We start from the raw sequence: 14,486 nt of genomic DNA, 5'->3' as shown, positions 1-14,486 counted from the left end.
CCGGACCTGAGCCTATGTACAAAACATTTTATATAATTATATAGTGGTTAAGTTTTCTGTGATGTACCAGTGCAACTCAATAGATTTATAGTTTTCATTTGCTGAATAATTGTTTTTTAAAGATTTTATTAAAAACACCCTTTCCACTTTTCCCTCAAACTTTACCTACTGTTAGTGGATAATCAGATGAGTGGACTGACTGTCTCTAATTTACATTTCTTACATGTACAACAGACTTTAATAAAATAATCTGTATTAGATCAACAAAATCCAGTCCACCTTGTTAGAAAGAGCAGACCATGTTTAGCACTGGTTAGGTATTTTGACTTACAGGATCTTGGCATAAATAAAGACAGGAATGTCATGTGAATCCAAAGATTGCTTTCCTTTTTGAAGTTCTTAAAGACCTCACTTCACATTTTGCACTGCTCATCAATACATATTTTATCTGTGGCCTGACATTATACTATCCTACACTGACCTGGAGTTGCCTATACCTAGACCACTCTTACAAATGTTTCCTACTTCTTATGGAGAATGAAGTCTATTGGAGCGATTTTCAAAAGTATTTGCGCGTCAAAGCAGAAATAGCACAAACGTATGAGTGCAAATCCACCCTGGCAACTCAAAAATCGCAAATTTACTCCAATATGACATATCATAATTTTAAGTGTGAATGAATCTATTTACATGGATCGGCGTGGGCCATCAAGGTTGGAGACATCTAAAAAAATATGGGGTAAACATTCAACGCCTAAGAACAGAGGCAGAGTTCCTCCGATTAAGGGCTATCTGTTTTCAGAATATTCCTAAAATTTTTGAAGTTTAGGTAAAGAGTATATCACTGGGCAGATTATTGAGTGCAAATGCACCGATGACTTACAATTATAAACTAGCAAATGCGGACTTGCTACTTGTCTGTAAACATAACTATTTACGCATAAGAGAATACATGGGAAGGTGTGCCAGTCGCAGATTTCCAGGACTACTCTTTAAATCTTTATGTGTTCCAAGTTAGACCTCACCTTAGGTTAAATCACTTTCACCTTTCTTGGTGAACTGAACCCTTGACATTTGGCCCAGCAACTCTCCAGGAATGGTGCTCACACTTGGTCACCTCCTGTTTGCCAACTTTTATGACTTGTTTACGAACTTGCCTCTCAACTTTTCTACATAACTTCTATGAGAGTCAGTATCTCAAACTTCACTGAAGTCTCAGTAAATTAAATATATTGCTGTGTCTTGAGCAACCTATGAAGCCAAAGGGTGCACCTCTACCACACTGACTCTGCTGCATCAAAGTTCCGCTACACAGACACCACTAACATCAACACTTCAGTCCACAGCTAAGAGGCTGATTACGATGTTGGTCGTAAAGCCTCCAACCTTAGGTCAGAGGCTTTACGACCGACATCATAGGTTTTACTTCTGACCGGTTCACTACGATACAGCCGGTCAGAACTGAAATTGGCTGGTCATTCCGGCTGTCTTCTGACGGGCTCAAGGAGCCCATCGGCTAGTCGGAACCAGCCCGTTATCCATATGGATGGCGTTTTACGCCGTCCGGATTACGATGCATGGTTTCCGGAAGGGTTCCCATGCAGGCCTTTCCAACATGGAAACCCTTTTGGAAAATGTGTTTGGGGCCCCCTAGCAGTGCCCCCTTTCCCTTGTAGCCGCCGGTTGGGGGCAGAGGGGGCACTATGATGCCCCCCTGTTAAGCCCTGCCCCATGTGGCAGACCCATGTTAATCCCTGCACCTTGTGGCAGGCACCTTGAGGTGCCTGCCACGGGGTGCAGGGATTAACACAATCTTGCCTTTCTCAATGGGAGCATGTACTACCACCAGTTTACAGCCGTAACACATGCTCCCATAGGGAAATGTGTGAATGTGGTCGCATCATAATTAGGCAGTCAGGCCGCCGGCCGGAGGTCGGTCGGTCCCGTTTCCACCATGGTGTCGGTCGGAGGAAACTCCGACCGACTTCGCAATAGCCCCCTAAGTCGACACTCCTCCACATTGACATACTAGTACTTAGACATAAGTACTTCAACAGCTCATCAAGATACCACTAAAAGCATACCACTAGACGCATTCACGTTGTTGAGGATTAGGATGAGTGATACTGTTATGGTCAGGGTTGGAGATGGTGTTATAGTTAGGTTTGGAATGAGCTTGGGTTAGGCTGATTTATAATGAGGTTGAGGAGTAGGTCGAGGTAGTGAGGTCTGTGTTGAAATCAGATGAGTTGGTGGCAGCAGAGGAACCAACGCACATTCAAAGAGAAAGTAGTGATCCTTATAAATCATCATTCCAGATGTGTCTTTCTACCAGTGGTGCAATTGCACCTAAATCATATGGGTTAGTGGAAATGACATAACGTTCCATTTGACTCTAGTGACATCATAGAAAGTGACCTCACGTGACCTTTTACTAGGGGACATGCCATGCAATTATTCTCCAAAATTACTGTTGAAAATACCAGCATGCAGGATGGTTATGACCAGGGTCAGACTGGCACAAAAAAAGGCACAGGCACAAAAATGAAAGCGGCCTTCATTAGCGAATCTGCTTCGTTTTGAAGTTGTAAAGGCATGTTTGAGTGATTTGCAAAGAGTGGGAGGCTGCGTTCATTAGTGCTTGCTGTAAGTAATGCATGTGGTAAATATTAGTTAAATCAGCGGTAAAAACCAAACTCATAGGCCTTAATTCAGGCCCACTTACTGTCAGAATTCTCACCTACACACTGGCCTGTCAGACAAGCCCCTCTGGCACTGCCAGATTGCCCCGTAGGCTTGTCCAACCCTCGCTATGACGGTAAGTTTAGAGGCAGACTTACGTTTAATAATTCAGAAGTGAAGTAGTGACGTCATAGGGATCAGCAGCGCCTCGATGACATCATTAGGGTACATTGCACACATTGTAACACGTGTTCCCTCCTCTCTCACGCCTTCCAAAAGACTGCAGCACGGCTCCCAGAGTGTCCCAGCCTCCGAGGGCCTCCTTCCAAGAAGGGAGCTTGGCAGTTCTGACATGCAAGGTGCAGGAGGGGAACATTCAGGACAACAACATCCTTTGGTTCCAGACGAGGCCTGGCCTCCCTCCAGCAAACGTTCTAACGCACGCTATGGACGGCAGCGTCCACCGACTCCGGGGCTTCGCCGAGCGCTTCCAAGCTGCCCGCAGGCCAGGCAACAACTCCCACCTGCTTCAGATCGAGGGGGTTCAGACCGACGACAGCGCCATCTACTGGTGCATGGTGGAGTCAGGCAACTTCAGCAATGCAGCCTCTGGAGGAGGAACCAGGCTCAGTGTGTTTGGGGGTAAGTCAATGCTAGAGCGCTGGGAGGGCCTTAACATTTATCCTGCATGAAGAGAGGCAAAGGGGAGTTAATGTCAATCGAACAGTTCAATTTACATTGTAGCCCATTTAGCCACACTTTAAGGACCAATACTCAATATGTAAGGCTAAGTATGTGTTATTACAAATTAAGGGCCAAACTGATGTATATATATTTCAAAAACATGTTGTAAAAATACAAAATCATCACGGGTATGCCAAAGCGTTGAAAAAAATTAAGTCTTAGTAGCATGAAGAATACAAGAAAATCAGTTCTGGCAATAGAAGATAAGAAATAGGATTTGATGAGCCATGTACAGGTTTCGATCCTCCTGTCTATGCATGAATACATTTAAATTGTCTAAAATAATCCTAACCTAAAGTTAAGAAACACGGGAAACCTAGTTAAATCAAAGATAGCAGGAAGGTGTAAGCTTAGTGGAGACATCAGTAAACGTTTTCCAAATCGATTACATTATTCAAAGCCACACAAAGAGAATAAAAGCAGAGAGGGCTGCAACCCTCAAAGTACAAGAAAATGTACCCTAAAGACTAAGGCGCAGTTTTACAAGAAAGTGACACATCTATAGAGATGCGTCACTTTCCCTGCGCCACACTAAAAAATGCTTGCCCCACCATGGATGCGCCGTATTTATAATACGGCGCACCATGGCGGAAGGATTGACAGATGCGTCAGAAATTCTGACGCATCTGTTGGGGCAAAAGTCACGCATTGCTGGAGTCGTGTCGCAAGCACGACGCAACTCCATCAATGCATTTTGTGGCTGATTCCCACTACACTGCGTCACTCTTTACGCCTGCTTCAAGCAGGCGTAAGGTTTTGACGCAGTGGCATCCTAAAAGTGATGCAGTGAAATCTTGTAGATTTCACTGCGTTACTTTTATGAGGCTTTCCTGTGTAGGAACGCCCCCCTGCATACATTATACCTGATGCAGGTATAATGTGATGCAGGGCTTTACAGCGTGACGCATCTCTCTAGATGCATCACGTTGTAAATAGGGCGCATTGCTTGCGCCACCGTTGAGTCAAAAAAAGCAACGCAATGGCGGCGCAAAGACGCGCAAGGGGCTTGTAAATCTGCCCCTAACAGTCTGAACACCAATTAAACCCAGAGAAGATTTGAGAATCTCACATCATCGGCTCCAGTACTTTTCCGCCTTCTCACGGTATAAATTGGCAACATCACTCAATTTTCCCATCCTACAGTTAAAACATCAGGACGACCTTGGATGTCTCTCTGCTCCAGATACAGCATAAATACGAAGGAGTCTTCTCTTAGTTCGTTAGCGCCTCTCATTCTTGCCAAATGTTCTTCTCCTGAAGCTCACTATCTCGAATACACAATGTGCCTATCACAAACTATGAGATCAGGTGAACGCCCCTGCAAGAAAAGAACATTGCAGCACAAGCAAAACTTTCACATTGAAGGTTAATCATTAAAGAACAAAGGTTTTCAGCCTTTGGTATAGCTAACTTAGTAAGACAGTCAATGTGCACCTTGAATTCATGATTATATGTGCACATATAATTACTGTTATAAATGGGGATCTCTAGTTGGCAAGGGCTTGCACCTTTGTCCAAATAGGGACACTTCTTCCTAGTCAGGGTAAGGGAGTTACACTCCTAAAAAAAACCTGCTCACCCCCTTGGTAGCTTGGCACGAGCAGTCAGGCTTATCTTAGAGGCAGTGTGTAAAGCATTTGCACATTACCAACAGTAATACTGTGTAAGCACTACAAAAGGACACCACACCAGTTTAGAAAAATATCCAATATATTTATATACTTAAAACAAGACCAAAACGATATAAATCCACAATACAGTACTTAAAAATCTTCAGTTATCAAAATACCCCTGTAAAACAGTTCCTTGATGTCGATAGGTCCGTCCGGGGCTATCACGGCGTCGTGAGCAAACACATCCAAACAGTTCTGGCTGACCGCCGTGTCGCGGGCCAGCTACCGTGTCAGGAAGACCCGCAAACAGTACCTTTCAGAAATGCAGAGCGTCGATGACCTCTCGTTGAGCTTCCGCAAACACAGCGTCGGTAGGCAACGGTTCCGGAGGACGGTGCAGGAGTCGTCAGGGCTCTCAAAGTCACACGCATTGCAGATCGAACTCCGCTTTGTTGAAGTCAGGAGCGCTGGCATCGGCAGGCGTCGGGTGGTGCGGTGCGAAGTGCAGCAGTGCGGTGTGCAGTGCCCTCCGGTTGCGGTGCGAGCAGCGGCTCGGTGGGGCCATCAGATGGCGTTGCCGGTAGGACCAGGGTCGCAGTGTGAGATGAAGGCGGTACTCGTCGCGGTGCTGGCAGGTCACGGTGCAAGCAGCGGCGTCATGGCTGGAGCGCTGTTGTTGGCTGACAAACTGGAGTCAATGGCACCGGCGTCGGTAGGCCAAGGCTGCAGTGCGGGATGAGGGCAGTGCATCATGTAACTTTACGAGCGCTGCCCTCGAACCACGGTGCAAGCTGCAACATTGATTCCGGCATGGAGGGCATTGTCGGGCATACTAAGGTGTTGTCGTGAAGCGAGGCAATGCAAAGTGCGGTGCCCACAGTTTGCGGTGCGAGCCACGGCTCGGTGGTGGCATCAGCCGGCCACGTCAGTGAGACCAGGGTCGTGGTGCGGCGGTGCCCTCTGCGGTGCCTTCAGGACACGGAGTCGGCAGCGGTGTCGTAGATGGCGTCGTGCTTGAATTCTTTGCTGTTCCTGAGACTTCCTGAACAGGGGGCAAGCTCTATCTCAAGCCCTTGGAGAAACTCACAAAAGTAGATTGCAGAAAGTTCAGTCCAATCCTTTCACTGCCCAAGACAGAAGCAGCCACTGCAGGCCAACACAGCAGAGCACACAGCAAAGTGGTAGTTCCTCCTCACAGCTTCTCCAGCTCTTCTTCTTGGCAGTCTTCTTGATCCAAAAGAGTTCTGAAATCTTGGGGTATGGGTCCCAATATTTATACTAGCAGATCCTTTGTCCTTTGAAGGCAGAGGGTCCTGTACCTAGTTCAAACCAATTCTGGGTGCATTCTGCCAGTGTGCACCTTCTTCCTTTGTCAGTGTAGGCCAGGGTCATCAGACGCACCACAGGAGGTGGAGCCAGCATTGTGGAAGGCAGCCATAGCCCTATTCAGACCCAGGTGCTACTCCTCCCACCCATGTACATGCAGATAGGTCTATTCAGCCCTGTGCTGACTCACCCTGTCTCCTGGAGTCTCTCCCAGCCCCTTTCACTCACAACCCAGACAGACAATACACAAGCTGGCAGATGCAGGCTGGATGGTTAGCTAAGAAAATACCTACTTTCTAAAAGTGGTATTTTCAAACGCAGAATGTTAAAACCATCTTCACTAAAATATGTATTTTATCATTTTGAGTTCAGGCATTCTAAACTCGAATTCCTACCATGTTCCCTGGGTCCGTTAGTATTATAGGATGTTATAATCAAACTACCCATTCCGACCTATGGGGAACAGGTAGCCTTGCAATTGTGAAAAACGAAGTAGGCTGTAATTCACTATCAGGACATGCCTCACACACCAGGGCATGTCCTAGCTTTCACATACAATGCACCCTGCCCACAGGGGTACCTTGGGCCCAACTTAGGGGTGACTAACATGTAGAAAAGGGAAGGTTTAGGGAGTGGCAAGTGTGTGCACTTGCCAAGTCGACCTGGCAGCCCCAGGCTGCACACAGGCTCTGCAAAGGCAGGCCAGAGTTACACTTTACGGGCTGTTTGCGTGGGTGGCACAATCCAGTGTTGCAACCCACCAACAGCATTTGATTTATGGGCCATGGCACTCACAGTGCACTTTACTAGGGACTGACACATAAATCAAATAGGCCAATCATGGAAACCAATCCATACCACATTTTACGACAGGAGCACTTGCACTTTACCACTGATCAGCAGTGAGAAAACTGTGCAGAATCATTACACCAGCAAAAACAGAGTCAAAAAGCAAAAACTCAGGGGAAACACACCAAAAGATGCCAAGTCTAACAATTACAGAATAAATCCAAAACGTTAATAAATAAATACATGAGTACATAAGAAATACAATTTCAGTAAAAGCTTATTAACTCGAAATGCACAAGTGTAAGTGTGAATTAGAACTAGAGTTTGTAACATTGTAAGAGAAATATTAGAGCACACAACTATATGAATGACTCCTTTATGCAGTAAATGCACTCCAGAAAGGTGTTTGGTACTTCACTTTACATTAATAAGGTTAAGAAACACAGGAGATATGTGGTGCTAATGCACATAAGTGTTGCTCTTCTGTGACGTATAGGGGTGGAGCTTAAATTGTGCGTCCCCCTCAACGAAGAATCATGTTTTTTCTTTTACTTTTTAACAGCATTTAGTAACAAAAAAACAATGCAGCGTCATGATCATCAATGTTACTGTATACATTTCAAGTTTCTAGAAACATATTGATTGCCTCCTCTGACAGCAATGCAGAGCGGGATTGTGTGAAGAATAAATGTGCAAACGTTTTATTCTTCCTAGGCCAAGAAAATAATTCCTAAATTTGTCAAATCGCATAGACACAGTGAACCATTAAGAGCAGTGGCTCCACTGTCTTTGCTTAAAAAGTTTGTTAGAAATATTACAGACCAAATTAAAATTAAAATGTAGACCATGAAAGTATATGCCTAATACCACTAAATATGATATTGGTTGTTCAGTCAAATGATTGATATCCGCTGAATTTCTCGAGTTTGACAATAAGACAACTCAGGCTTGAAGATTTACTGGGAAAGATGCCCATTGGGACTTGTTTCAAGAAGGGCCTACTTCTCTTCCCTACTTCTCATCCATCAATCTTGCTTCTCATCCCTACTTCTCAACCATAATCCCTACTTCTCATCCAACATACATCACCCTATTGCTCATCCTTACTTCTTATCATTCATACCTACTTCTCATCCATCATACATCCTCCTTACTTCTTATCCATCATTCCTCATCCCTATTTCTCATCCATCATCCCTACTTCTTACCTATCATCTCTACCTCTCATCCATCATTCATCATCCCTATTTCTCATTCAGACTTGTCATGAATCAATCATTCATTCCTGTTTCTCATCCATCATCCACCATCCCTACTTTTCACCCCAGCTTCTCATAACTCATCCCTCATCCATCATCCCTGCTTCTCATTCTTCACCCCTCAGTTATGCCAACATATGTTGAGAAACCCTCCTTCACACTGATTGGTTGGCAACAGCCAATCACAGTTAATAGGGATGGCTGAATTCAATTGGTTAAGCCACTGAAAAAAACAGCCTTTTCATTGCACATACAATTGGTGTTTGCTTCTGGTGAATTCAAGGCTGTACAGCATTTCATTTTATTTAAGTAAGTACTTTTCTGTTTACACAGGCAACTCCAGAAACCTCTGATGGTTTGGGGAAGACAATGGGCCTCTACTTGGGCCATAAATCATCACTTGGAGGCAGGGCTCTGCAGGTCATTGGAAAACCTTTCTGATTTCAGTTTAACATATAACAAAGAAAATGTTAAAATCAACTCTTGGAGACATGGCAACACAGTTCACTGTAAACCTTTTCTGATTTCACTTTTATTTGTAGTACAGAAAATTGTTTAGTCTGAGTCTGCATTTAGTTCAGATAGCTTTCTTTATTTCTTCTTACAGTTTACTGATTTCAAGCCTGGGCTTCAGTTGTGTAGTAAACCTGAGGAGCAAGGCGTGGACAGAGTTGGTACATATAAAACTAAACCCAGAAAATGTTTGAATGAACTGTATAATCCTCTCTACAAGTGTTGATTTATGACACAAGCTTATGTCCCTTGTCTTTCCCATACCATCAGAGCTTTCCACAGAAGCCTGTGTAAACAGAAAAGCACCAAAATTAATAAAATGATATGCTGTACATCCTTGTATTCACTGGAAGCAAACACACAGTTGCATCACCCCTCCTCTGCCCTCAAGAAGCTTGTGCAATGAGAAGGCCATTTTTTCAGTGGCTACGCCAATAGATGCAGCCTTCTATCTTAACTCTGATTGGTTGTTGTCAACCAATCAATGTGAAGGTATTTTTTACAACATTGAACGTGTTATGGTATGACTGAGGGGTGAGGAATGAGAAATAATGATGATGTATGAGAAGTAGAGATTATGGATGAGAAGTAGGGATGATGGATGAAAATTAAGGATGATGGATGATAACTAGGGATGATGAATAATGGATGAGATGTAGGCATAATGGATGATGCATAAGAAGTAGGGATGAGACATAGGGATGTTAGATGAGAAGCAGGGACAATCAATGAGAAATAGGAATTATGGATGAGAAGTAGGAATGATGGATGAGAAGTAGGAATGAGAAGCAGGGGTGATGGAGGAGTAGGTATTATGGATGAGAAGCCTGGAAAAGAATTTGTGATTACGGTTGAGAAGTAGCGATTATGGGTGAGAAGTAGGGATGAGAAGTATGAAAGGTGGATGTCAAATAGGGATGGGAAATGGGGATGAGGAATGAGGATGCCCTAAGCTGGATTCTGGAACTCGTCTTCGGTATTTCTTTGAGTTAAATGCAGAAGGAGTTGGACATTGTTCACACTCAATAGTCATCCGATTGCAGTCCATGTGTAAGTGGCAGATCCTACCCATCAGCATGAGTAGATCACTGGAAACAATTAAACATAGGGCTGTTTCAGTACTGCAAGAACAATAAACAGATATGTTCTGGTTATCATCAATAACAGGGACACAAGGATCATGCCAGGAGTCGCAAGCTGAAGATCAGAGGTCGCACCTGTGTCCATGTCACCCACCTCCAACTAAAATAGAATGTAGTGCCTGATGTTTATGAATTCCGCTAATCTTCTTGCTCGTGTGACTGTCTTACCTTGCATTTTCTTGAAGGAGAAGTTAATCACCTTGCAGCCTGACATTGTCATTTCACCTTTATTTCACAATCTTGGGCTTCAGTGCTTTTCACAGGGTCCTCTGCTGCTTCTGAAAATGTTAACATAGTACGCATGGGGTTACTGTTACTGTTCCGGTCATGGACAATTTATTCTGGATGGGTTGACTAGCCAGGTCACCGGGTGATTATACACCTGTCTTACTTCTTGCCCCAGCATGTTCCTTCTTTCCATTGTGGATTTGCCTTTCCTTCTGCCTAAGGTTTGAGTGCACTCAAAAAGAGTGGGCCCAGCTTCATCTCCACAACATAGCCTTCCAAATATAGTACTGAGCTGCAGAACTGAAAACAAATACATGTGCCACATTTTCAGTCTCCGGCCTGCCACTTCCCTCATGAGGCCCCACAATGGTTGCCATTCACTCATACATTGTTTACGCCTCCCTACCCCTTACTCATTTAACTCTGCCCTGTGCCATAGAAATAAATGCCCCAATTGAAACCCTGTTCCTGCCATTGTAATCTAACATGCCCTCCACTGTGATATCACTGGTGTAGCTTGTGCCTCCAGAGCGAAGAAGACCTTTCCCATCCCAGTATATGCACACTACGTCACAATCATAGTCAAGAAAAAAGCACAGATTCTGCTAAATACATCCGCAAGAAGTAGTAGCTATCATTTTCCAGTTGCTTGGTGTTCTGTCTTCTTTGGTTGCCTCTCCCTTTAGGATGTTAGGGAGACAGACGTTGCGCCCATTATTTCCACTGCCAATTTTTGTTACACAAGTAAAGAGAAGGTATTAGTTAGTAGTAGTTAGTTCTGCAGGCCCACTAGTAGCATTTAGAGGCCCTGGGCAAACCTGGTGCACTTACCAGTAAATTAAATATGCCAGTCATGGATAACCAATCATAATCACAATTTACACCAGAGAGCATATGCACTTTAGCAGTGATCAGCAATGGTAAAGTGCCCAGAGTCCTAAAGCAATCAAAAAGAAGTCAGACAAAAGAGGAGAAAGAAGACAAAAAGTTTGTGGATAACCCTGCATAAAAGGCCAGGTACACCATAACTGCAAATATGTTTATATGTCTTGTGATACTACATACCCTAATATTGCACTGCAATAATAGATATGCATAGTATCTTATGGAGAAAGGGACTTCATATGAGCTGATGCTAAATCCACCTGTAACTTTTTCTCAAAATTCATATTTTGTGGCATTTTATGAGTCAAATGTGGTCTTCTATAAGCATTTTGCAATGATGGGGTGTAAGAAACTGGGTTACTGGTTGGGCGGGACATTGAAACCCAGCTCAAACAGCAAACACAATTCTCTGTAAGGGTGAAGTCCCAAGCAAACTCTAAATTAACTTGTGCTCAACCCTCTGGTACCTTGGCATAGAGCAGTCAAGCTTAACATCGAGGTAATGTGTAAAGTCTTTATGCAGCCATTCACGCAGCCATAAAGTGAAACACAACACAAGAAAAGTCCCACACCAATTTAGTAAAAGCATTGGCAAAGCAAATGTTTTCCCTATGTGAAAACTATTAGCTATGTCAATGTTTTTTCACAAGTTGAACAGAAGTGCAAAATTTTTTAGGCAAAACCTAAAACATAGAATAACATTTAGTGAATAATTCAATACCAAACAACTAAAATCCAATCAGTAGAACCAGAGATTTGTATTTTTAAAGATGTTTTTTGTTTTTTTAATATTTAAATTTTTTATTCAGCAGTATCGGATTTCATTATGGTTACATAAAAAACAATCGTTATACAATACAAATACAAAATAAACACAGGTTCTTTACATACAACCTTTTTAACTATCACCTTTAATCACAGCCAACCTGTTATTGGTGCCCATAATTGCTCACCAAATAGCTTTCTTCTATGACCTTTCAGGTTATAAAAAGCCATTTCCATATGATACAGAGCAAGAATCCTAGCCCTCCATTCAGAGAAGAGGGGTGGATCCGAACTCAACCACTGCAAGGTTATGCAAAGGCGCATCACAGCCATAAAAATAAAAAGCCCCTTTGTGGTGCTAACCTTTTGCTAATTGTTATATCAGATTCGTTGCCAAACAGAACCAAACCCGAATTAAGAGTTACCGGTATTTCTAAGGAGGAATTCAAAAAGTACTGCAAATCAGACAGAAAGGGGGCTAAAGACGGACACAAAAAGAACATATGTGCAGCATCATCTGTTATCTCACCACACCGAGAACATTTGTTCCCCCTTCCAGTCTTCCATTTTGCAATCTTAGCAGGAGTATAATACAGGTCAAAAATCGACATATAACACTGACTCTTTAGACTCCAGTCAGCAAAATAGAACTAGCCATTTCCAAAGACTCCTGTAAATCTATATTCGGGATCCCAAGCCTTCTCTCCCATTTTTGTTCTTGTATTAGGAGATCGTCATGCTGCCCCCGAGTAAGTTCTTGATACATTTGTGCCAACTTCCCCCTACGGATTATAGCCTCAAGAATAGGAATTCCCTCTAATGAACAAATGCCCTTCGTAATAGCTTTGTCTAGAAAGCTTCGCAGCTGTAAGTATTTTAAAAAGTCGCCCTTATCAAGAACAAATTTCTCACTCAATGAGGCATATGACATTATTTGACTATGTTCACATAAATCCACGACTGTCCCAATACCGGCCGCACGCCACTTCCGCGCAACAAAATCCATAAAAACTGTTGAGGGAGCCCCCGGCAAGCCAATCGGTGTGTAACGGTTACATTCCTTTATCTTAGACAATGCACATATCTTTTTCCAAACAAAAAACGCAGCTAAAAGAATTTTAAATCTAGTTTTTTTATAATAACTTGGCTCTCTAACCCTAACTAATAGATGGCGAGCTTCTGAGCCCAAAACTAATTCGTAGATGGTAGGAGAGGTAGCCGGATCCTGGATAGCTCTTTCTCCAAAAATCAGGATCCCAAAATGCTGGAGCAGCGATACGTAATAATAAAAACGAAAATTAGGGATGGACCACCCCCCATGAATATTAGGTAAATAGAGCCACTTCATGGCTCTTCTCGCCCTTTTGTAGCTCCATAAAAACCGAGAGCACATCCTTTCTATCCTCAAAAATAGAGAATTGGGAAACCATAACGGAATTGCCGAAATATATATAAAAATTTCGGAAATATTAACATTTTAATAACATTACTTCTTCCATAAAGTGACAAATACAAATGATCTAATTTCTCCAAAGTTTTATTAGCATCTACAACAATAGGATCAGGATTTAAGGCTGGGATATCCTGTACTTTCGCCGAGATTCTAATACCCAGGTATACAACCTCGTCAACTATTTTAGGGTCTGCTGGGCATCCCTTTTCTGAATGTAAAATCTGAGTCTTAGCTAGATTCAGCTTGTAGCCTGAAATCCCTGCAAATTCGTTAGTCAAAATCTCAATTCTGTTTAATGCACTAACCACATCGCTAGTCAAAACTGCCAAGTCATCAGCATAGGCTAAGACTTTAACATCATGTAGCTGAGGTTTAACGGGAATAATTAATGAATCGTGTTCCAGTTTAAAAATTAATGGTTCTATATAAAGAGCGAAGAGGAAAGGCGAACAAGGACATACCTGTCGTGTACCCCTTAACACTTTAAACTCCTCCGATTCCACCCCTGAAACCCTAACTGTAGCACCTGGCTTTCTATATAAGGCCTGTGCAGCCTTCAGAAACTTGGGAGGGAATCCCTTCCAAATGAGAACCGACCATAGATAGTCCCAAGAGACCCTGTCGAATGCCTTCTCGGCATCCAACAGGGCCACCCCCATCTGGGAGTCCGTCGCCTGTGCCCAGTCCAACAGGGATATGACCCGACTTATATGATCCGTAGTACCCCGACCGGCAATAAAGCTGTGCTGACGTATCGAAACAATTGAAGTGATGACTTTAGCTACTCTCATAGCAAGTAATTTTGAATACATTTTACTATCCGAGTTTATTAAAGAGATGGGTCGGTATGAACCAAGCTGTAACCCATCCTTCCCCTTCTTCTTAAAAACCATGATTGTCGTTTTAGCCCATGAATCCGGCGGAGAACCTTCAAACGCATATTGAATTATAGACAGTAACTCTGCCCCCAACTCCGCCCTAAACATAATATAGAACTCCAGTGGTATTTTATCAGGGCCCATCGCCTTACCGCGCGGAAGTGAGAGGAGGGTAGCCTCCACCTCTTCCATTGTAATGGTTCTGATAA

The 14,486-nt window shown here is 43.2% G+C and overlaps 1 protein-coding gene across 1 annotated transcript in view; it reads left to right on the top strand.

Annotated features, from left to right (window-relative positions):
• Positions 1–14,486, top strand: part of LOC146796958 (immunoglobulin lambda-1 light chain-like) — a 46,847-nt gene that overhangs the window by 20,656 nt on the left and 11,705 nt on the right. Inside the window, exon 3 of the mRNA XM_085630281.1 lies at positions 2,962–3,324. Coding sequence (XP_085486407.1) covers positions 2,962–3,324 — 363 coding nt within the window. The remainder of the gene's footprint in view (positions 1–2,961; positions 3,325–14,486) is intronic.

The sequence above is a fragment of the Triturus cristatus genome, chromosome 10 (genome assembly GCF_964204655.1).
Source record: "Triturus cristatus chromosome 10, aTriCri1.1, whole genome shotgun sequence".
Classification (NCBI taxonomy): Eukaryota; Metazoa; Chordata; class Amphibia; order Caudata; family Salamandridae; genus Triturus; species Triturus cristatus.
Note: the sequence above shows the minus strand (reverse complement) of the source record. Positions and strands in the feature narration are given on the sequence as shown.